General features: G+C 39.3%; 1 protein-coding gene across 3 annotated transcripts in view; it reads left to right on the plus strand.

The window, feature by feature from the left end:
* The first annotated feature begins 24,013 nt into the window (after window positions 1-24,013).
* nrg3b (neuregulin 3b) overlaps window positions 24,014-26,047 on the plus strand; it is a 147,689-nt gene continuing 145,655 nt past the window's right edge. The window contains exon 1 of one of the 3 annotated variants that reach the window (XM_057358574.1): window positions 24,014-25,856. In XM_057358574.1, the coding sequence (XP_057214557.1) occupies window positions 25,022-25,856 (835 nt within the window). In that variant the 5' untranslated portion in view covers window positions 24,014-25,021. The remainder of the gene's footprint in view (window positions 25,857-26,047) is intronic. The other 2 variants (XM_057358572.1, XM_057358573.1) reach the window with 2 other exon arrangements.

Raw genomic sequence — 26,047 nt, forward strand, 5'->3', positions numbered from 1 at the left:
TATTTGAAGTTGGTAAGTCATGCGCGGTGTGGATCCAAGCGTCTTCCTCATCATCGTCCTCCTCACCCTCAGATAAATGAATGTAATTCAGATAATAAAGAAAATCGCTAAAAGTTTTATTCCTGTACAGTAGCAATTCTGTATTTACTAAGCTCGTTCATTGTGTGCTTTATATTTTTTGTCAGGTATTATTTTATGGACTATTAAGATTATTTTCTTAAAAAGGAACGTGCATTATAACATCCAATAAAGACATGTTACAGATTATTGGGTTGTGAGAAATTAATGTGCTAAATGAAAACATTGCTGCATAGTTACTGTACAGAGATTAAAACTTTTAGCGATTTTATTATCTCGGTTACATAAATGTACCTGAGGGTGACTTGTGTCCAGCTGAGGAGGAGGATGACGATGTCGCTCTTGCATACAGTCTCCTTTTAAAGAATTAAGTCCACTTATAAGTCAAGTACTGTATCTTTCTTTTTAAAATCATGGTGTTATACTCCATGAGTATAATACTCATGGAGTATTATACCCCTTTCTTTACATTCACAGAAAGTACACCTCATAAAACAGTACCAATACATTCAAATGACATTTTATGTTTTTTAAACGCTACAACAAAACAAATTCATAAGGTGACACAATTAGAGGCCTTTAGAATGTTTTATTAATTTAGTCTGCCACTTGCAAACAACAAATTATGTATTTGTACACCTACATAAAACAGGTTAAAGAAAAGCAGAAGAGAGACTTCTTAAAATATAAACAAACATTTAAAGATAGAAACAATACATAAAATGCCACCACGATTATAATCTATAAATTATAAATATGAGCCAGAAGCATAACACTTTATTGTATATCTCCTCAAAACTCACTAGGCATCTCATTTTCCTGATATCATTGTAATTATAAATTATAGACTGCTGTCTTGACGGCCTCTAAACACACGTAAAGTTGTCTATCCTGTATTTACTCGACATTGGCTTGTTGTTACGGCGTGATAGAGCCTGGAAGCGTGTCCCACTTTTAAGTGCGTGAAAGTTGGCAACCCTGCTAATATACTAACAAAATAAGAAAGTAATTTAAGTACAAACACTAAAACAATACAATACAGAAAACCACAAGCAGATTGCTCCCTAATCCGCTGCACTGTCTTCAGTATCAACCCCTGGTCAGGGAGCTGTCAATCCAAATCTCACTAACCAATATAGAGTAAAGTGGCCATAAATCCTTCCCACACGTGAGATTTGTGCCAGAAAGGCGAACGAAAACTTGAGAAGCGTAAACGAAAACTTGGAAAGCGCAAATTAAAAATCTAGCAGCGAATTCAGAACTATTATTTGCAAAAACGAAACTTAGAAATTGTTAAGAAAAATAGCAGTTTATTTGAAAATCATGTCACATTCTTGCAATTGAGTTTGTTGTTTTCATTTCATCAAAGTGTTTTTTTTTTCTTTCTCATTGTATATTTTTGTTCGTTTTTTAAAGTTTGCGTTCATTTTTATTGACACAAAAGTAATCCCATACATGAGCTCATCGCTTACGACGTGTCCTGCTGGAAAGACCAGCTGTGACTATATGAATAAATGCTGGTTAGTGCTCAGCCAGCAAGTGTAGGGGTTTTGTCTCATTTTAATATGAATACACGAAAAAATTTAGACATTCTTTAAACAAGATTGAAAGATTCACCCCCATTGCCAAGTTTTTTAACTAGTGCACAAAATGTTGTTATATTTCAGTCACGATTCTTAATATCCATTTTCATATTTTTCCTTGAAATTAATACAAAAGTATAATTTTTTTGGACTGCAGCTTAGTTGGTAAAGCATAATCAGGGTTTTCCAAAGGATTTTGTGTGACTGTAGCGCTGGTTGATGTCACACTAATGATCATATTTGTGATGGCATTTGTCAGATTTGCATTGACGCTTCAGATGCGTTTCGCTTCTTCTATCTAAACATTCTGTATTGTAATATAGCTTATTCCCCAATAAAGCCGTTCTCATGTACGTATTTTCTGTTTCGGTTGTCAGTCCTGATTTATAAATGCTAGATCATATGACAAAATCACCATATACCTTAAAGAATGAAGACCTCAAGCTGCCTTACTGGCAACATTTTACCACTGAATGAAAGCTAAGATTTATCCAGAAAGTTGCTAGGTTTGATGCCCTGCGTGTCTTCTGAACCAAAGTTGACAAGTTAACATCACTGTTTTTTGCATGTGTTGAATGTGAATATAGACGATGCTTTGCCTAAATAACACCCTTAAAATAATGTAGAGATCTTTTAAAATATTTCCGGTTCGTTTTGAATTACAATAAAGAGAAGAACAGTCCGCTTCTTCAGCAATGTTTGATTGCAAATACAAACAGGTGTTATCGAAATTTGCATGAGCATGCTGATATCACAGCATCGCAGGGCAAGCTGATATGTATCCAAGCCACGTCTGAATCAAATCTTTGTGAAGCATGTTCAAGGAAGATCCTCCATTGTGTGAAATGTCAGAGTGTGGGAGGATTAGCACAATGCCACACAGACACATACACTCACATAGAAATGTCGCCGTATGTTCCGCAGTGTTGCCGTAGGGACTCAGATGAATGCACAGACCGTCATGGATTTTATGTTCAAGGGTTAGAGAAGGACTTTAAAGGTTTATTCAGATTCCACACATGGCTCTTGCTTCTCAGCAACTCACACAAACGAAGTGAATCATCTGTCATAATAACTGGCTTAAAGCTCAAGATGAAAAATAAATAAAGGAAGGGGAAGTAAAGAGCTCCTTTTTTCTTGACTTACAGTATAATTGCTGGACCCCTTGGATCGCTGTGGTTCAGCGAGTGCTGTACGTAGTGATGGTATAGGTGAAGGTTGACCGGAGACGGTATAGCAAAGGAGACCTATTTAAAATGAATGGAAACGACTAATTTGGTGGCTTTGAAGCAAGTCTTATCTTTCAAAGTTTTAGTATCATTGCAGCTACTATATAAGCGGAATGTAATGTTTGAAAGCAGACAGAAATCTAATATTTGGAATATAACAAGTGTATTTAAGTTTGGATACAGTTTTTGAAACCTGCATCCTTTTTTTGGTGCGTGATTTGAGTTTAATAAAGTTTTTGATTCTGTTCTTGTCTGATGTTTATTTGAATTGGCAATCATTTTTAGAGATTTCAGGTTCGGGGTTGCTACAGTTCAAGCGGTTCCTCGTGGCAGCGGGAGGGCCTTAGATGAAGACGCTTGGATAAAAACAATCTGCTTGTATGGCCGTTAATGTGAGTCATTACTCAGTTGCTTTCAGCCCTCCTTCCTCCTGTCTTATTGTGAAAATTGCATCTCACGGCATGCAACGAAACGGCCCACAGGACGAAAGGGATATCTCATGCAAAACAACGTTGTTTCTTCTGTAACGAGTTGAAAAAGTAATTTACACGTGGACTAAATGAATAAAACTCGTTGTCATTTCACGGATGGTTATTTAAGTTTTAAGCAATTTGTTTAATGTAATGGTTTCGTAAGGTCTGTGGGAATCTAAATGGAGGTCTTACCGCTGAACTTGTCTGATCAGACCAAGAGTGAAAATCAATTACTTTTTCATTCTCCTTCGAAACTTGTTATCAATTTGAGAAGGGGTAACTGGTGCAGAACTCCCAAGGACACGTCCTTTACTGTGTGTATGTGTGTGTGTGTGTTTGTGTGCGTGTACACACAAACATCTTCATGCCAGATGCCTAAACTCACTAAAGTGTATTTTTATGTTAGTTATGACACTAGCAGTGCAAGAGCTGTAAAAATTAGTAAAGTGTGTCCAGTCCTTACTTAATTGCCACAGCTGTTTGTTATACGTCTTTGTGGTTTTTGATATGCGTTTTAGCACGGTGTGGAAAGTGCAATACTTAATCTGATCAAGTGATCACAGAGAAATGAATAATGCGATGCTTAACGTAGAGATCTGCTTATCAACAAAAGTCAAGCTCTGTTAAGTCTATTTCTTTGTCAGGTAAACATTTAGGGGAAATATCCTCTGTGCCCAACAAAACGGTGACATCTGTAGCATCTAGGATGCCATATGGTTTCAGTGACCCTCTAACTGAAGAGATGTGTTCACTCTAGGGAGAAACACATCTACATCTAATTTTTCAAAAATCAAATCAAATCATGTACCAAGCATACCTTACACTTATACAAGATTCTTTAACTTTTATATAAATTATTATTTTAAATTATAGATGTCTTCCAGAGCAACCCAGAAAGGTGTTCTCGATAGCCACAAGTCTAACAGGTCTCAAGACAGAAAGCATTCAGTCAGCAGTCGGCTTCAAACGTTATGCTTTTGTTCCTAATACATACCTACCTACATACTACATCAACAATGTTTTGCTAATAGCAGTAAGTGAATGATCATGACAGAAAGACAGTACTGTACTGGATGTTGGCTGAAGTGGTCTAACCAGAGGAAATGATTCATAATTTATCGGCTATAATACCTGTATATCAGCCTAAATTGTATTATCGGCCGATACCGATAACATTAAAAATGACCATTTATCGAATGGCCGATTATGCCATTATACCGATATGGCCGATAATTTATCGTGCATCCCTAGACTGATCCAAACCCTGACCGGAATATATATTTTTGTTTAAGATGCATAAATGACAACTTCATACATCCAAAACAAATACCAGGCACATACATATTTAATAGTTCTCATGGTGATCAAAACGCATTTCATGAGTGCTTATAGCAGCTAAAGCTGAAGGACGTTTAACCTTGAAAAAAGTGAAGTCGATCAGATCCACATGAGCAGGAAAGCACATTGACCGAAAGCCGAGGTAAATCTGAAAGCGAGTGACGGATACAGCATTCTTCTCAGGGATTTGGTGAAAGCTTAGCTTTTACATTCGGGAGAAGGGACGGACGGGAATTGATTTAGTCACTTGTTCTGCCGCATTGACCACCACCCCGCTGGCTTTTTTTTCTCAACTACTTCAATCAATGTTAGCATATGTAAGGAGCCTGCTGTGAGACAGTTATCCAAGCTTCTTCCTCTAGAAAAAGCAGATGTGTCATTGATAAACTGGGTCTTGAAAACAGCGAGACAATTATTTGCTAATACTGTGAGTGTCTCAGTAATTTGGTGAACAGTAAACTCGATAACAAACACACAGCACGCCTGCACAGTGCTCGGGAAAACACGTATTGTGTGTCTACCCACGGTTACATGCTGTGGCCTGTTCATGTTTGTGTGCTCTTGTCTGGAGCTCTGAATGTGTTTGTCCCTTCATATGTGACTGTGTGTTTACTGTCAGTCGTGCTGATGAATGGTTTGGGGTGCTGGGAAGCCGCTTTGATGTTTTGTGACAGTTTAATTTGAGGGAATCTGAAAAATCATAATTCAGAGTCATATATCCCATCAGTTTAGTTGTGTTCTTTTTTCAAACGTGCGGATAGAAGAACTTGATTCATTGTCTGAAATGGTATGGCGTCACTATTAAGGATTTGTACCAATGTTTCTGTTGTATGTTTTATGTCTTATTGTTTCTGTATGTTGTTTTCATCTGTAAAATGAAAGCATTTTGTTTCTGTAGAATTGTGTTAGAATGGGTTCGAATTCCTATTAAATGTATTGGTGATTTTAAGTAGGCCTATGTTGTTGAAACTTCAAAAGACCACTTCAAAATTATTTGTAGTTTTCCAGAATTTTAATTCTGTTAACCAATAACCACATGAAGGCCACAGGTTCTCGCATGAGGATGGCACGTGACAATCAGCTGGAGCTGGTGTGATCTGTAGTATCCTCAGGATGGGTAACCTGATGGTCCCAATGGTCAGTCACTCCGCACGCAGGCTCTCACAGGAGGATGACACGAGGTGGTCCTACTTGAGCCAGCATAATCTGTGGTTAGAGAGAATAATTAGCGTAGCTGCTGTACATTTACTTATTAACAAGAGATAATACTATAGTATGCATCATAAAGTGATATTTAAATTGGGAGAGTGTGTCTGACCCTCGAATATTATCAGTTATTATTCACAACTTTCATGCGTCTTGCATGCTGGCAGTCCTTCACATTGGTGTTGGGTGACTTCATGTCACTTCTGAGGTGTGCTTTTTGCAATTTTGGAGTGGTTTTTCCAAAGCCGTAAGGCTGCACTCGCATGCCTATTGCCTACAGTCGATAGAAAATAGAAACTTGGCGACATTACAAAGATGGCCGCCAATAGTCTAACTTGTCTTGAAAGGACTTTGATTTATATTTTTTCATTGCACTACTCTCTACACCGACAGGCAGCAGTGTGGAGAAAATATCCGCTGAACCAGCAACGAGAAGTTTGCTAAACTATACTATTGCCCTACCCACTCACCGGTAGTTGGCTATGAAGAATTGACAAATATGCCTGATAACTTTTATATATTTATACTGTTTGTGCATGCATTGTATGCTTAGGATTTTTACAGTTTACATTTGAAGTCATAAGTTAATTTTATGAAATAATTTCATGTTTTAAATCCCTAAAGACCAACTTAAACCACAATAAATTTCCATGTTTGTCCAAGCAGGTTTATGCTGGTTAGTGCTGGTTTGATGCTTTTCCAGCTGGTGGACCGGCATGTTGTTTACCAGCATGCATCAACCAGTTTTGGTTCAAACCAAATAGTCTTGAATTGCACATGCAGCACACTATAGACAGCTCCTTTTTATGAGCTGACAAATTTGTGAACAAGTCATTTGCATTCGGATTCCTTTTTTATAAAGGCTTTCAGTGTTCATAGCATTTTATTGAGAATCATGAAGGCTGGATGAGTTTCATCAAGTGTATTCAGTGTTTGCGACTCATAATTTAGTCATTTTCATGGTAGAAGTTTTTGTCACACCAAAACTCAGATGAAAGATGAAGCTTCAAACAGGAATTCCTAAGAGAACTTTTCGTACTTCAATCGTACATTAATTCTTCATGCATGGCCTTTCTCATAGGGAGTAGACATCTAGTCTTTTATGAGACAAGAAAAGATTCTTCTTCATCTTTCCTAGCTGGCATTGGCATACTTTTGATTGTATTATTTATTACTGCATTGACTGCTGCTGTACAAACATTACGACTAAACATAAACGATGACATTATGCATGTTTTTGTCACTTTATGTTAGAATGTGTACAGTATGTAAAGGATTTGGTTGGTCATATAGTCATAACTAAATTTAAGAATATGGCTGCTTAATCCCCAAAAATGCCCATACTTTAAACAAAACTGATTTTCATCAAAGACTGTTTCGCTTTGAAATTGATTACAAAACCATTGTGCCATTAATCAAACTCAAAAAGCCAGGTGCTCAGGCTCATTTCAGATGATTTCTCAATTTGCAATGTGTTTTTTATTCTTTCGGCTTTTATTGACTGCAGCGTTAGCAAAGATCATGTTGATTTCCACACCAATCATTTTGTTTCTCGGTTGATGGCTTAAAAATTGTTTTCTAAAGGTATAATGCATCTACAAATCAAAATTCTCTTATCATTAATTCTCATGTTTTTCTATACCGTGGTGTTCTTGTAGTGCAATTGGTACAGCGTGGCACTAGAAATACCAAGGCCATGCGTTTCCCAGGGAATACACAGACTGATTAAATGTTTTCTTCGGATGTGATGTAAGTTGCTTTGGGTAACAGCATCTGCCAGCTGCATAAATGGGAATCCAAAACAAATGACTTTATTTCTTAAAGGGATAGTGTCCCAAAAATGAAAATGCTTTCATTTACTCACCCTCTTGTCATTTCAAACCTGTATGACTTTCTTCTGCAGTACACAAACGCTATTTCGAAGAACGTCGGCCCCCTTTGACAACTGTATGGACATGAAACAATCAAGACATTTCTCAAAATATCTTTTTGTGTGTTCCACAGAAGAAAGTCACTTATAGATTTTGAATAACATGATGGTGATTAAATCTTAGCCCCAGTAATTGATGTATTCGATGTAGCAGTGATATAATTGTTAGCCCCAGTCCCCATTTACTTTCACTGTATGGGAAAAAAGAACAGCTTCAAAATTCTTCAGTGGAAGTCATACAGATTTGGAAAGACATGAGGGTGAGCATATGATGACAGAATGTTCATTTTTAGGTGAACAGCTAGAGTAGCTGGCATTTAATAAAATCCCTCCGTATGTGTTGACTGATGTTTTACTCGAGTTCATTTTGAAGTGTAACTCAATTCAGCAAGAGTCCGAAAAGGGCATTCGTTTTTTTTCTAGAAAGTTTTGAACTTTCAGTTCGGAGCGGCCCATATCTGTCAGGCATAACAAAGTTAGATGCGAGAGCAGAGCCTTGTGTGCGAGTCTTTTGAAGAACTTTCTTTTATCCCACCATTAGGCACATACAGATCAAGGTCTTTGGAAATCTACAGACTCGTTGCTGTTCCATTTTGGTTTAAAGTTAGGATTACTCTGTAGTAGCTTTATTTACTCTATGCGAAGTATAAAGTGTTCTGTTCAAACACACATTAGTTCTGTGTTAAGCAGACATGCACTCTGCTGTGTTCTGACATTTATATTGCCACAGGGAGCTTCTTTCCCTGGGGCCCAGAGATATATGAAATTTGTCTTCAGTTTTTCAAATTACCCTCCTTTTAAGATAAAAAAAGATTTGATTATAGTATAGTGTGAAGTGTACGGTTGCCATTTTAATATGTGATACAGATGCTTTTTTTGTTGATGATCAGTACTTATAACCCTGTAAATCAAACAGTTTGTTTAAGCGTCTGCCTCTGATTAAATAATTATCATTGAATAGCATTTAATGAGACATCTTATGTCGACAAGTGCGGGATGTACAATTAAAAACATGTTAACTATGGTAAATTTTCTTTAGAAGCAGTTAATCAAATATGCCTACGTTGAAGTGTATGACGAATGCCTTAGAACAACAGCATACCATTATACATCAAATATATTTATGCATTATATTTCATTTTATCAATAGTTGTCAATTTAATGCAATTATATTCCTGTAAACATATCATGAATACATCTGTTGGTAGGATGTAGGGCTGCAGCTATCGATTATTTTAGTAATCGAGTATTCTACTGATTTTTCCATCGATTAATCGGGTATTCGCATAATAAGTACGTTTTCTTTATTAAAGAGCAATACTAAATATACAAGAGAAAATAAGACAGGTCTCTTAAAATGAACAACTAATTTGTTTCCTTTTTAGAAAAATTAACATATTTATTGCTGAAATTGCATACATATATATAAGTGAAAACTAAACCCATTTAGTTCATTCCATTGCCATATTACATTCAAAATGCAATATAGGCCTAATACAAATGTATAAATATGAAACATTAATAAAAATAGAAAGAATAATTTCAAAGGTAAACAACTAACTTCAGCTCATGCATGATGCATTTAGTTGATCTAAATTAGTTTTAGTTTGTTTTTTTAATATTAAATAGTAATATATTTGTCCACATAAAAATACCGAGTTACCCGGACTTTTATTTTGGCAGGTCGTCGGAAGACGCTTATTTTTTAGTGTGTTAGCTTCACTCAGTAAAATGTTCTGAAATAAACTCACAGGGCAACTCTGGGGTGAAGTTCATGTGTTCATGTCCTCATTCAGCGCAGACTCAGACAAATTTATGAGCATCACGCGTGTAGCACGTTAAACTGTGCAGTTCATTCACTCAGACACGCAGACCAGACAGATGACATGTGTAAATAACAGGATTCTGCGTCCACTAGTGCGCATCTAGTTTGATGGACTCAATGCAGCCGGAAAACAAGTTTAACTCGCAAAATAGACTAAAACCAAGTAAAATAGCAGTTCACCATTTCAATAAGCTATCACTTATTTATCAGCATGAGACATACGTGTGAGCGTGTGGACAGACTAAAATGCGTGTGTCTCGCGGTGAATGCGTGAGACTTGAGAGCCCTGTAACATGAATAGAGTTTAGCGGGCTGTGCGTCAGTAATAACGGTCCGTGGGGAAACGCAGTGCTCCGTGTGTACTGTAGTTAAATGGATTAAACGAGGCTTCGAGGCAACAAAAATTGCCTCGATGATTTTTTGTATTCGAATAACTCGAGTTACTCGAGGAATCGTTTCAGCCCTAGTAGGATGCTTGTTTGTCTCTCTTAATGGATTCAGATGGGCAGGTAATGGTGGTCTGGTATTTAGAGCCTCTACATATCTAGGACACAGAATAAATACATGCAGTATGCAGAAAGTTGTCTCCTATGGGATCTCAGTGAGAACTGGGCGAGTGAAAGATCTGGTATGCAGGGACCCTTGAATTTTTTGTTGAAATCTGTTTTTGCTCTTCATTGTAAGCCACCGTCACAGAGGTGAGCTGTGATTTTAAATCGGAGCTCTGCAGTGTCACTTATTTGATGTTCTGTGAGAGCCGGGCTTCAAAGCTGATGCTCCGGGATGGTGAAATTCTTGGGCACAGTTGAGCAGTGGCTGAGTCAGAAAAGGCTGATGTGGATTTTGGGGGAAAAACTGCCATCGGACAGTTTGCGAATGAGTCTTTGGAGACTTAAGTAACCAATACACAACCTTGGGTTCTTTACTCTGTTACAGGCAGACTAATTATGTAATGGAAGGTGTTAATGCACATTTAAGACCATTATACTGCTAATTTGTAATAAATAGTTGTATGTACAGTATATATTAGGCTTTAAGCATCTTGTTTTTGATTTACAGCTGATTAGGGCTTTCTGTAGTGATTGAAAAGGTCTTGGTAATGAACCGCAGGAAAGTTTTCAGGATTATACATTAACATTCTTTAAATGCTTCTTTTTGACATTTAATTTGATTGTTTTTGTGGTCTCTTAACAGCCTGTTTTTTCTTTTACTTGAATGGCATCTGATATGTCTTGGTCCAGCAAACAATCTGATACGAGCAAATCCATTACAGCGATCCTCGCAAAATGTCATTTTGACATTTTTTGTCAATTGAAAAAGTTAAAAGAACCCGAACGGTGATTTAATATGGAGTTTCGCCCTGGGAAGGAAATCGTGCTCAACATACAAAAAACTTTTGTTCTTTTCTTCATAGGGCCCCTCTCACACTGTAACACACACACACATCTGCTGTTTCCCAAACCACTGGATGCGGTTTAGCGCAGGTGAGCTTCCTCGTCTCATTACAGGTGACAGATTTTCACAGACACCACTCCGAGCACTCAGCGCTGCTTTTGATTCATTTATAATGTTCTACCTCGCAGACTCCTGCATTATTTACCGCGTCGGTCTCATAGCGATACAAATTGTATCACTCTCGCCCAAGAGTGGCTTCCTCTCACAGAAGCACTTGCCGTCATTTTGGCAAATATTCTCCTGGTCTTTATCTGCCACAGTTGGATTTCTTTCTCTTATACTTGTGTGCTATTCTTTATTGTTTGGGTCCAGTTGACAACATAAGCTGTTGTGTTACTTGCCCTTTTGTTTTGACTTTGTAACGCAACTAGACAACATGGGTCACAGATGGACGGAATGGTCACCCTGTTCAAATTAAGGGTTTAAGAGTTGTGACATATGTTTGTGTGTTTGTTTGTGTTACATTGCCGCTGGTGTGTATGTGCGTTTGGATGCTGGTGGCAGTACTGTGACACGCATTAGGGATGCCCACTCCTGCCGCTGTGTTGTGGGCCTGCAGGGACACGCATGTGCAAACTGCCATGTTGAATCACTGTCTAATCCAATAACACCAGCAATTGCAGTCGCTGGAATGCACAAAGAGACAGAGAGAAAGACTTTTCAATGACTTTAGAGCTGGTGTCTCACATAACATTATTCTGTAGTTGAACTTGAAAACTCAATAAAATAAAATTTTAGAAGTATTACTCGCGCACACTGTACCATAAAAATTTAACGTCAATAACATTTTTCAACTCTGCTAAATTTGTCCTGTTTCGTGGCTTACAATAACATTAGAGATGTTTAACCATTGCTTGTGGCTGTTACAAAACCAAATATAAACTGTTGTTTTGTACACGTTATCTCCAAAGAATTTATAGGTAGACACAAAAGCAAAACCGCTATAGCGCCATGGAGGATTTTCCATTGAAGATCACAAGCTTTTTGAGAGAGAGAGCAAGCGATGTGAAATACAAGTACATATGAACACGTCTTGTGTATTTTGGTCCTGTTTAAGTGTGTCTGGATATACTCATGGGTTTAGATTTATATATTTAGACTTGTTTGTTATGTTTTTAACTAGTTTGTGCCAAGCAGTCTACAGTAAGTGAATCGCAGAATGTGAGGTTGTACAACATTTAGCTGGCTAAATTGTCTATTTATACACTTTGTTTATAGACTAAAATGAGTCCACTTCTCTAATTCTGGAGCAGAATTAGAGAAATTTCTTTGGGGCAAAGCAACAAATTATTATATTTATACCTTTATTTATATCTTTACGGACATTTGGAAAATAATTGAAGATGGTAATGTTAACAGATCACTTTGGAACCAAACAATACATCACTACATACAGTACAATTCACACCATGTATGTAATAAAACAGTATAGCAGAAGGGCTTAAGCATACACTGGAGTGTTTTTCTCATTTCCTGTAAACAGAGGTATGGGGCTGATTTCTCTGGTCCATTAAGCTACGCCGGTTCTGTTGGGGTTTTAGAGTAGTGTTTGGTATGCAGCCTCATACCGCTGGCCTCTTTCTAGCTATGCTGAAGGGCTCATGAATAGAGAGAAGATTTTTTGTTTTAGCTTTGATTTCATGAGGATAATCAGTCACAAGAATGTTATTCACGTCCCTGTTGATGTTAGGGGTGTGGAAACTACATATTTTCAGTTACTAGGGTTGTGTGGATGAAAACAGTCGATTGATCGGTCGTAAGGAATTCGTCTAAAATTAGATTGTTTTACAGGTTCTCCTGACCCAGATTAGACACGATCAGACATTTAATTAAGACCCCTTCTTGCTTTAAAGATCCGTTAGACTGGGTCTACATCTTAAAGGTCCAATGTGTAATTTTTTTGGAGGATCTATTGACAGAAATGCAATTTAATATACATAACTATGTCTTCAGAGGTGTGTAAGGACCTTACGTAATGAAGCGTTATGTTTTTATTACCATAGAATGAGTTATTTCTGTCTGCATAAACCGCCGGTCCCCCCTTACATGGAATTCACCATGTTGTTTCTACAGTAGCCCTAAACAGACAAACTGCTCTACAGAGCGCGTTTCGTAAATACGTTATCTCCTTCAGCATAGAAGCGAAAATGTGATGACATCTTAGTTCTGTGTCAGGCGCCATAGTGCTTTGAAAAGGAGGGGTGGAGTGAGCCGTTGGTTGCAATTCGCAACCTCTCCACTAGATGCTGCTAAATTTCATACAGTGGACCCTTAAGTGGCGGAACCAAATTCAGGGTGTGTTTATTTGAACAAAGACATGTAAAGCTGTAGCTTTAAATGGGGATAAAATTTAAAGTAATTTATAAGCGACTTTTTATGGAATATTGTAGTGTTTTTTATAAATAACTTATAAATTAATAACTTATAATATTAATAAACGATCTGTGCGCTTTACTATTTTTTTAAATTCATGTGCCCTCATAATCTTTAATCAAAAACGTTAAACTCCTCCCCCTCAAAACGACTAATCTTCACTTCCAGTTACCAGAAATGGTGAGAGGGTGGGGCTCCAATGATTGACTGACTGCAAACTGGCATTCAAATTTGCCTTAATTTAGTTAGCAACACCCAACTTCCAACGATCCAGTCAGTTCTAGATTGTCGAAATCAAGTCCCGCCCTTCATTTTTTTTCTCATTTAAGAAGCCATTTCACTCGCATATACATCACGATAAGGAAAAGAATAGAATCGCTACTACCATTCATGTCGACTTTAAAGCTAATTTGAAGCAATCTGTAGCTTTTGGCTGCTGTATATACAGTATTTCTATCTGTGTTTGAAACATAAATTTGCAGGTTTCTTTACGTACTGTACTTTGACGTTAATTGTATATATTTTGACGTTAAGACGTCAAAATATCCCAGGCATTTCCGACTGCTTTCAAATCATCATTATAAGCCTACCATTGTGAATCTTGGTTAGGAGATTTGTGTTCTAAACAATTTTTTATTTTCTTGCCTGATTTTTTTTTCATTTTTTTAACAAAAAATATGGATTGCTTTAAAAAGGACATTGCTGAACAAACTGTCCTACAGCTAAAACAAACATTAACCACTTATTAACTGTTTGTTGGATGACTAGTCAGCCCCCGTGACCCTTGTAGTTTTGATGTTTGATTCATGTTTCACATTCCCGTTTACTCCCTGTTTACATCCCCCCTGGTCCACACCTTGATCTCATTCCAGCAAACACGAGCACGCTGCTATCATATTTGTTTAGCATTTGTTGACTGCAGCCTGCTTCGTGGCATCCAGATCCAAAGGTTCTACAGGTCTGCTTTCAAAAGAATATTCGTCACTGCCGTGCTTCCGGTGCCGTTTTTCGGTGACAGGTTAGAAAGAGAGAAATGACCCACACGGGGACGCCGGGGGTCACGCTGTGAAGGAGAGCAATGATAGAGATGATGGAGTCATTTCTTCTGAACATACAGCCGCGAAGCCACTTTGTGCCAAAGCTTGAGCAAAAACACATTTCCGTGAGGGTAAATGGATGATTATGTTTGTTTGAACATGGAATAAATGCATGCTTTAAGCACACAGAACGGCAGCGATATTAAAGCACACTGTTCAAAATATTAGAGCTGCTTGAGTCAATTATCACAAAAGAACAATTTAGCGTCTCCGCAGAGGAATAACAAAACCGAAGCAACGCACGCAGAAACATTGACAAAAGGGAACAATGGTCATTAGATTGCAAAACTGTCTTCCTGTTTATAAAATGATTCTCTGAGGCATCTCATGAATAAAATTCTTTCCTGTTGCAGGTTTTGAAAGATTGAATTATACCCGGTTCACATTCAGATGTAAGGTTCATTTATCAAAACATAACAGCACATCTATTCTTTTTTTGTATAGTGTCATTTAACTTTCATGAACACAGAGTTTGAGTTATACTGTAAATGTTAACATACCATTGTTACAATGTTGGTAATGTCATGAGATATAATTAGATTCTTTTAGAATATAATACTATTTGCATTTACACCTCATGTCTCTTTTAAAGTCACCATGAAACGGAAGTTGCGATTGACTTCTTTTCCGTATCGTGATGTGTATCCGAGTAAAACGGCTTCTGAAATGATGAAAAATGTAGGGCGGGGCTTTATTTTGCCCTTCCCTTTTTGACTGGTTAAAAATGCCTGGCCATTGGACAGTCAGTATAGTCCTACCTCTTTTTTGTTGCTGACGTCATGTGGTGAAGAGTTGCTGTTGAGAGGGGGAGAGGAGCTTAACGTTTTTGATTAAAGATTACAAGTGAAAATGAATTAAAAAATAATAATGGTGTGCACAGATAATCACTGCAACACTGTGGAAAACACTTAGAATTTTCCTGTTTGATTGCATGGTGACTTTATAAAGCCTACACATATGCAAAATGTAGTCTGCTGTGTTAAGAGGCAGCAGTTTAAGGCATCCTATCAAAATAGTTCAGTGTAATGAAAAGGATGATTTTTTTCCATTATTTTTTAATGATATGCGCATAAGTGCATTAGAAGACTGCGTCATAGCTTACTAACGTCAAACTAGGGCTCTATTTGTGCTGCTTTCTCAACACATAGACTTTTGAGCTTCTTAGCTTCTATTTTTATTATTGGCGGTAGGCAGCTAAGCAACCTGCTAGGCTTCAGAGATATTGTTGAAATCACGCGTACAATCCATCTCATGAATCGGTAACTCGGCGACAAACACTTTATACATTATTTATTTATTTATTCAACTAACATAATTACATTTCCTCTTGTACATAACATACCTGTACATACAAATACCATATTTTGTATATTGTGTATCTATTTTTTATTATTAATATTATTCTTATTTTCCTTAAAGTATTTTCTGCATATTCCTGTTAATAAAGTTCTTTCTGATTCAGATTTTTCTGCGCACACACAGAAGCGCCAGGACAGTGCAAAAAACCTGAATCTGAGTCACCATTAATTATACATTTAATTGGCATTGCTGGGACCTCTGTTAAACTGTCTAATGTGGCACGACTTTCTTTCTGTTTAGATTTACATGAGCAGCTTTTAAAAGTCAGAGGAAGGTTCATCTTTTGGGAGCAAACGAAGAAACCAATTGGAATAGTAAATGCCGCAGACCATCAAAGATTCATCGGACACAGCTTTACAGATTCAATTGGTTTCTTTCGTATAGAGCACACACTTTTTCTCTATTAGACTTGAAACAAATTTTCAATAGCTAAGTTTTTTTGGCGCGGCCGGATAATAAAAGCGATACTGTAAAAGGCTCAGAGCCACACTGTGGAGGATTTAGGGGAGCAACAGAAATGTCAAAGCCGTGTCTAAGAGAATTCAGCGAGGGTGTATGGCCAACTGAGTCGGGAGCATCTAAATGAAAATCAGTGTTGAGACAGACCAACAGAGGAAGAAGAAGAAGAGAGAATATTAAAGGGGGAGGGAGGGGCGGGCAGTGTGAAGAAGGGAGGAGACAAATAGACTTTCTTAACTTGGAAAGAGATAGAGCTGCCTTTCAGTGTAAGAGGGATTTATGGCCCAACGAACGTGCTCTCTGGGGAAGATCCATCCCCAGAACTGTGGACCAAAATGCAGGTCAGCTGCACGTCAATAAGTCACTTGGGGCCAGACTGTGTGTGCGGCTGGAGGGCTGCAGGTCACTGGAAAAAAACACTTTTACGGACAAAATGCTGGCCTCTCAAAATAACTTATAAATAACTACTATGTATTCTGCGTTATACATAAAAACTAAACACGTAATTTCAAGAAATAAACCATATGCCAGGTAAAGCATAAAATTTGAAGAATTATATATACAAACCCGATTCCAAAAAAGTTGGGACACTGTACAAATTGTGAATAAAAACAGAATGCAATGATGTGGAAGTTTCAAATTTCAATATTTTATTCAGAATACAACATAGATGACATATCAAATGTTTAAACTGAGAGAATGTATCATTTTAAGGGAAAAATAAGTTGATTTTAAATTTCATGGCATCAACACATCTCAAAAAAGTTGGGACAAGGCCATGTTTACCACTGTGTGGCATCCCCTCTTCTTTTTATAACAGTCTGCAAACGTCTGGGGACTGAGGAGACAAGTTGCTCAAGTTTAGGAATAGGAATGTTGTCCCATTCTTGTCTAATACAGGCTTCTAGTTGCTCGACTGTCTTAGGTCTTCTTTGTCGCATCTTCCTCTTTATGATGCGCCAAATGTTTTCTATGGGTGAAAGATCTGGACTGCAGGCTGGCCATTTCAGTACCCGGATCCTTCTTCTACGCAGCCATGATGTTGTAATTGATGCAGTATGTGGTCTGGCATTGTCATGTTGGAAAATGCAAGGTCTTCCCTGAAAGAGACGACGTCTGGATGGGGAGCATATGTTGTTCTAGAACTTGGATATACCTTTCAGCATTGATGGTGCCTTTCCAGATGTGTAAGCTGCCCATGCCACACGCACTCATGCAACCCCATACCATCAGAGATGCAGGCTTCTGAACTGAGCGCTGATAACAACTTGGGTTGTCCTTGTCCTCTTTAGTCCGGATGACATGGCGTCCCAGTTTTCCAAAAAGAACTTCAAATTTTGATTCGTCTGACCACAGAACAGTTTTCCACTTTGCCACAGTCCATTTTAAATGAGCCTTGGCCCAGAGAAAACGCCTGCGCTTCTGGATCATGTTTAGATATGGCTTCTTTTTTGACCTATAGAGTTTTAGCCGGCAACGGCGAATGGCACGGTGGATTGTGTTCACCGACAATGTTTTCTGGAAGTATTCCTGAGCCCATGTTGTGATTTCCATTACAGTAGCATTCCTGTATGTGATGCAGTGCCGTCTAAGGGCCCGAAGATCACGGGCATCCAGTATGGTTTACCGGCCTTGACCCTTACGCACAGAGATTGTTCCAGATTCTCTGAATCTTTGGATGATATTATGCACTGTAGATGATGATAACTTCAAACTCTTTGCAATTTTTCTCTGAGAAACTCCTTTCTGATATTGCTCCACTATTTTTCGCCGCAGCATTGGGGGAATTGGTGATCCTCTGCCCATCTTGACTTCTGAGAGACACTGCCACTCTGAGAGGCTCTTTTTATACCCAATCATGTTGCCAATTGACCTAATAAGTTGCAAATTGGTCCTCCAGCTGTTCCTTATATGTACATTTAACTTTTCCGGCCTCTTATTGCTACCTGTCCCAACTTTTTTGGAATGTGTAGCTCTCATGAAATCCAAAATGAGCCAATATTTGGCATGACATTTCAAAATGTCTCACTTTCAACATTTGATATGTTATCTATATTCTATTGTGAATAAAATATAAGTTTATGAGATTCGTAAATTATTGCATTCCTTTTTTATTCACAATTTGTACAGTGTCCCAACTTTTTTGGAATCGGGCTTGTAGAATAAAATATACAGTGGCTTTTAGCATCTCTCTCTCTCTCTCTCTCTCTCTCTCTCTCTCTCTGTCTCTCTCTCTCTCTCTCTCTCTCTCTCTCTCAGCCTGTCTTTTAATGTGATGATTTTTGTGGGAGTAATAATGAACACATCACAGGTGAGAATGCCTGACCCCTGCTGGCTGAGAACGGTCGATGCGTGATATTTCCCATCAGCAGATTGTGGCCATCCTTCCTAATGTCTCCTCTGGACATCTTTGCCTCACGCTGCTCTGCCAGCACCAGCTGGGCCTCTCAGGCTCTCCAATGACAGCAATCTGAGAGATCCCCTATCTGTTTCTGTTTGCTTCTATGAATGCCCTGTACATCTGAATGTGTACACATTTTGCAGTGTGTTTATTCAGGGCTGTGAGAGACACTCGGCGGGTGTAGACAGGCTTTTCAAGTCTGCGGTCTTGTTTCTAACCTGGACTGTTTTTTCTCTCTCTCAATCTCTCTCTCTCTCTCTCTCTCTCTCTCTGCAGGAAAACCATCATTCAAATGAGCTACTCTGCCTAGCTCTCTTTCTTAATTCAATGCAGGGGTAATCCTTAGTGACAGGCGTCTATTACCATTGCTGTGACAATCTGTCACTCACAGGCGCCATGGTAACTACACTCTTTGAAGATGCATTAGAGTTAGGGGTCCTCCAAGCCCGAGTGGACACTTTGTGACGTTAACTAAGAGGGCTCTGATTAAGAGGCTTACATGCAAAAGTGACACAGTGAACTTGGGGGAGAGCTCTAATGCAGAGGTTATCATAATACAAGATCAAATTATTTTTCCAGTCAGATGCTGCAAAAAAAACAAGGATGCATGGATAGACATAGACTGACAGATGGATGGATTGGTAGTTGGAATGCTGATAGGTGTGTGTGCGTGTTTTATTTGCATATAGATAAATCTATTAAATATTCATGCTAGAATAAAATTATATAGAATATTCTAGCAAAGAAAGCAATGCATTTGTGCATAACGAAGTAAGACTTGTATACAGTATATGGTCGGTTTCTATAGCATTTGTGAGCTTTTGCACCAGTAAACATGCTCGGTTTTGCTGGAGTGTATGTAAATGTGTGGGTATGTGGAATGTGGGTGGATATCGGTCCTTAACATCTCAAGTGTAATTGCAAAAAAGTCATCCCTTTGAGCAGACAGGATCAGTTCCAATCTTCTGCATGCAATTGTGTTATCCTGGCAAGACTCGCCATCAAGGACCAATCCGGTGGAATTCAAGGTCAGCTGCCCCAAAGATTAAAAAATGACCAGTGAGCAAAGATATAACGTGATGCACAGATATTATTGCCCCAGTCTCTTTCCATCTTTTTGTCAGTGGTTCTATTAATCTTTCCTAGGATTATTTAAATGTTTGAGGTTTCTCACAAATAAATGTTTATTTGTACTGACAGCGCTGTCATTTACGATGTGTATTGTAGCGGTTGGTTTCATTTGTTCTGCACAGAGGTAGAGGAAGAACGGATACATTGGGAGTATTTTGCTCATGGTTTTGCACTGTTTATGTCTCTTTTGTTGAAGCTCAAAGTGATCCAGTATTCGCTGTGAATTGCATGTTTTGTAGAGTGGCTAAATATTTGCATTTCACGTGTGAGGAATTGCACATTTGGAGGTATGTTTTGAGTAATCAGATGCTTTCCTCTCTCTCGCTGTGGAAAAAAACTATAAAGTCTCTAAATATAAAAAAAATTAAAATCAAGATACATTCACTTGAGAAGCAAAATGCAATTAAGTGATCAGATTAAGTCTTCTTTTCTAATAAAAATATAGAAATTAATTGACTTCATACTGCAAATGGAGTGAGAAAAATAAACTTCAAACAAGTCTATTAAATTAAATTGAAGCTTGAATTAAGTTTACTTTTCTTATCCCACTGGCAGATTTTTTTTTCAAGCGTGAAGTCAATGAGTGAATTTGAGGTTTTTTAAGAAAACGTAATTTCTTAAAGGGCCAGTGTATAAAATTTAGCGCCGACCAGAGGTGAGGTTGCGATTTGCAACCAACGGCTAATTCCAACCCTCCCTTTCCAAACACTACGGTGGCTGACACAAAAACTATGATGTCGGCATGTTTTCACTTTGCTTTGTTTTAATCGACTTTCACAAAATCTCTTTTCAGAAAGTCTCTCTCTCTCATACAAATTCACCATGTCAGTCACTCTTGTTTCCCCTTTGTTGCCCCAGTGAACACTGATGAAGGCATCCATGTTTCTTGTTTTTTTTTCATCGTTTCGCGCTACATTCTCCTTCAGAATCCTGTTTTTCTTACCTTATTAGAAGAGGTGCCATAAGGTCACCACACATTTAATTGTCCTTGGCTCAGCAGGGTCCATCCCCTCTGTCAATCAAATCCTGTCAATCATAGCGTGTGAGTGTCCAAATCCTTCCCAGGTCGAATCGCAGTGGGTGTGCGTTCACACTCTAGTGCACCCCAGAGGAAAGGGTCTGATAAAGATTCTTATTGATTGTTTGCAAAGGGATCTGCTTGAATGAAGGCTTTAACCTTCCTGTTTGTTGTGTAGCAAATGATCTATGTCTGTGGTTGCATGGCCAATCGGTTCTTTCTTGAATGTTTCTGCATAAGGTGATAAGATGTCCCGGTTTCATGATGTGTGTCCTGGTGTCCCTGGAATTCACATTAAAATTGTAATATGTCCTGACTTCAACTGTAAGGCTCAATGATTTCAAATGAGGATCCTCAATATACCTCTGGCTACAATTTCTGGTATGATTTGTGGTTCTCAGTTGAATAAGAGTGCTGGCAAGTGGATTTGCAGAAATGTTCATTTTAGAACATCTTTCAGCAAATCAGATTACCATATGGTTGCCATAACAATAAATTTGTGATTGGCATTGTTGCCTGTTGTCCTCTCAATGCATTCAGATTCTCAGATTGTTGGTCCTAGAAATGATTTTATGAATAACACTTTACAATAGGGTCGTATTTGTTAACATTATTTAATTCATTAGCTAACATAAACTAAAAATTAGCAATCATTCTACAGCATTTATTAAAGGTACAATGTGGATAAAGGATTAAGGATTTCTGTTCTATTGACAGAAATGTAACGTAATTAGTGCGGTCAATCGATTAAAAAAATGAATCACGATTAATCGCACATAACATGTTTTTAAATATACTTTTACATTCTAATAATTTCACATTTAATCTCCAAATTAATGTAGAAACAGCAGATTTCTTTAACAACATCATTTTATGAATGAAAGGCAACATTCTGATATTAGTACTGCAACTGATGTCTCCATTAAATTGATTATATTTCTTTATTTTAACATTAATTATAGCCATTAAAAATTGAAGTACAGTATAACTGAGAGCACTCATGTCTAACAGGTACGAAATATACAGAAACTGAATTAAGTTCTCAAACACTTTACAGTCTTTAATGCTAAATTCTAAATTAAAAATCCTTTTTCTTTTGTTCTAACAATAATGACAGGAGTCACAGCAGCAAGTTCGGCTCTACGCAGATCTGACGCCCTTTCCCATTTTCACAACTCTTTGCATTCACATAGGATTTTATTTAACACGTTGAAATCTGTGTTTACAAAAATGCTAGACAAAATGGGCTTTCTGACATAATCTTGTGTGGTTTTGTTCATTCAAGCAGAGAACTTAATACTGATTGGCTGTCTGACAGAGATTCACTGACGTAGCCTTTAGTCCGTGACTGTACTGTATACACCAGACGGCGCCGCGTCTGAACGCGCTGAACGTTTCAATCGCACTTAAATGGTTTAAAGGCCTTTACATGAATTATAGCGTGATTATATAATGTAATGCTATACAAAGGATTATTAAATAAATGGATGCTTGCGTTAGTCATTTACATTTATTCATTTGGCAGACGCTTTTATCCAAAGCAACTTACAAGTAGGAGAGCATATAAACATTTTGTCAACATGCTACACAGTACCGTTAGTTTACAAGGCCATGCTACTAGGAGGATTAAAGTTGGAGTAAGCAAATGAGAGAATGAAGACAGACAGACAGACATACAGAGTTATTGATAAGTCAAATAAATGCGGAACAGGTATGTTTTGAGCTGTTTTTTGAAACTTGTGAAGGATGCTGCAGTTCGGATGGAGGCTGGTAGTTCATTCCACCAAAGGGGAACCGAACAAGTAAATGTTTTTGCAAGCGATTTGGTGCCTCGCTGTGATTGAACAACCAGGCGTCGCTCATTTTCAGACCGAAGATGACGGGAGGGGATGTAGACCTGGAGCATATTTTAACCCGTTAATCTGAAAAGAATTAATCGCATGTGTTAACGCGTTAAAATTGACAGCCCTAAACGTAATATACATAACTATGTCTTCAGAGGTGTATAAAGACCTTACACAATGTAGAATTATGTTTTTATTACCCGAATGAGTTATTTTTATCTACATACATCGCAGATCCACTTACATGGAATTCACCATGTTGTTTCTACAGTATCAGTAACTAACATTAACGAAGATTCATAAATGCTAAAAAAACATATTGTTCATTGTTAGTTCATGTTAGCTATTGTATTTACTTTATTGTTAACAAATACATAACCTTATTGTGATGCGTTACTATTTTATGAGGTGTGTTGGTTATGTACCTTTTAATTTAACTGTAAATTCACATGTAGATGTCAAAATCGACAGACAAGACAAGTGAGATGAAATGAGAGGGCAGAAACACATCACATCACAACACCATTATGATCCGCACTATAGCATAGTTTCAATTCATGCTATAAATTTACGTTGTAATTTACTGTCAATAAATATGTCAGTAGTTTTAGACCATTTTCTGTTATCCTAATCTTTGATTTAATCTTTAGTACAGTTAGGAAGACGGTCAAAAGCAATGATAATTTACCTGTTAGTGCCTAGGGGTGTAATTGTGAGACATGATCTGTGGGGGATTTTCACATGTTGTATGTGCCTTTTTTCAAGAAACGCTGCTGCCTGGCTTTATAACCACAGGATGTCTCGAATTCATTCTGTTTCTCTGTCTGTTCTTTTTCCTTCCTTCCCCTCTTCCTTCCTGCATCTCTTCATGTCTCATCCAAGCCTCCCTCTAAAACCCAGCCAGATTGTTTTTCTTCAAAAACTCTTTTATTTCTTCCCTGTCTGTTCACACAATCACTGGACGTCTGTCTGGACTCACACAGACAAACAAAATGGAAGCAAGAAGAGCGAGTGCTTAAGAAATTTAAAACTAGTATCATTCACACCCATCTCTGAAACACACACAGCAGAAAACTCACAGACACACATGCAGACGAGTACACACACACTGCAGCCGCATCAGTTTTCAGAGCAGCGCTTTCTCTTCCACCCCTCCCTGCTCACCCACACACTCTCTCTCTCTCTCTCTCTCTCTCTCTCTCTCGTTTCCGCTCTCTCTCGCTTCTCGTGCTCTCTGTATGCCTGTATTTCTGCCAAGGTCTGAGTCTTTCAGTGTGGGAATGTAGCAAGCCAGAGACAGGACTGCCTTTGAATTCTGGTGCAATGATGGATGTGGGGCAGAGGCTCGGATGTGCACTGACAGAGGGGGAGAACTGAGGGCAGGGATTGGAAAAGGGATCAGATGGATTTTACCCTCCCGGTCGTCTCTGCCTGATCACAGCACATCACAGCTCTCTACCGTGGTGTGGATTACTGGCTGACCGTGTCCGCCGAAGCACCGCTGGAGAGACGAGAGGGAGAGCCAAGCCACGTAGCCAGAGACGAAGCGCCGTGTCGGGGAGAGAGAGACGCAGAGCTGTCCCTTGAGTGGTGCCGTGCTTCTGCCGCTACCTGAGCTTCTTTGCACGCACACACACACACACTCGCACACACATACAGAGGCAGGGCTGCGCCAGCCGCGACGACCGATGCGTTAATGCAGCTGTGAGAGAAGAAGATCTGCAGCAGGGAGCTGCCCTCGCTGAGGCACTTGCGGATTTACAAGGAAAATTTGACTCCGGGGCAAAACACCGACAGATCCCGCGAACTTAATTTTTGTTCTATTTTTCACCTCTATATGGAGCATCTTGGGAATTACCGTAGGTTCTACAGAAGCTGAACTAAACAGAGGCTTGTTACCAGAACCCGCTCTCTTCCCCCCCTCCCAGAACCCAGTCCTGTTTGCTTTCTGACTGAGTGTGTGCGCGCGTATGCTTGTGTGCGTGTACGTGACTGTTGGTGTTTTTTGGGCTTAGGTTTGTTGCACTCGATTGTATAGAATTAATATTTACATGTATAGGCTGATGTTTGCTGTTATATTTATATGAGCTGTCGGTATTGCATGTATCTGTATTCGTGGTTGAGTGTTAAATTAATATTAATGAGATGCCCAGTTTTGGCTCCCTCCCCAGCTCCCCCCACTGCTTGCACTGCTTCTTGGCTTGGCCCTGAACCCCAGAAGCATGAGTGAGAGAACGGCACTTGGGGCCACCATGGAGACCATGACCCTGGAGGAGCCCGGGGGTGAACAGGCCTCTCCCCGGGCCCCAGGGCCCCTCCGCTGTGGCCCCTGTGCGGTGTGGCCCCGCCAGCAAACATGGCTTTGTGTAGTGCCCCTTCTGATGGGCTTTGTGGGCCTGGGCCTCAGCCTGATGCTTCTTAAATGGATTGTGGTGGGCTCGGTGCAGGATTACGTCCCAACTGACCTGGTGGATGCCAATCGCATTGGACAGGACCCTATTTTCTTATCTAAACCCAGTGCCCTACCCAAGGGCCCTGATGGCTCCACATCAACCACTTCCGCAGTGCCCTCGGTGGCTCCGGGTTCGGCAACCCGGGCGGCTGAGGGCACAGGAACAGTGCAGAGGACTCGAATTGGGCAGTCCTCCAACCACACGGCCAGCAGCAGTAGCAGCAGTGGAGGAAGCGGCGGGGCATTAGGGGGTGGCCCGGGAAACAGAGCACCACACCTGCATAACAGAGTGGGGACAAGAGTGACCAACTCAACCACCGCCACCCGAGCCACCAATCCCGCCCCACCTGGAGGAAAGGAGGTGACCCCACGCAGCACCACTGTCCGAAAACCCAACGGGGAGGGTGGGAACCAAAACGTCTCACGAGCCGGGCCGCCAAGTACTATGAGTACCGAGTCAACTGCTACGACATCCTCGACTCAAGCAGTCCACCCAACCTCCACTCTTGCGGCCCCCTCCAAGCCCAGCCATCGCTGGAATCACGGACGCTCCTCCAAAGGCCCTTCCACCAAGCCTACTCGGCCACACCATCGGTTCAGGACACGTAAGTGTGCTTTACCAAATATTTTGTAATCGATTAAAAGCATGAATGTTGGTCTGCAAACCGTATATGCTTGTGTGCATGTGACCATTCGGTTCATCTCATCGTCTGTGATTGGCCGTTATGAACCAGACGTGATTTCATAGCCACACGTTGTTAGGTTTGCTTATTGTGCTTGCTTACACTAGTGCTCA

The sequence above is a fragment of the Triplophysa rosa genome, linkage group LG18 (genome assembly GCF_024868665.1).
Source record: "Triplophysa rosa linkage group LG18, Trosa_1v2, whole genome shotgun sequence".
NCBI classification, from domain to species: Eukaryota; Metazoa; Chordata; class Actinopteri; order Cypriniformes; family Nemacheilidae; genus Triplophysa; species Triplophysa rosa.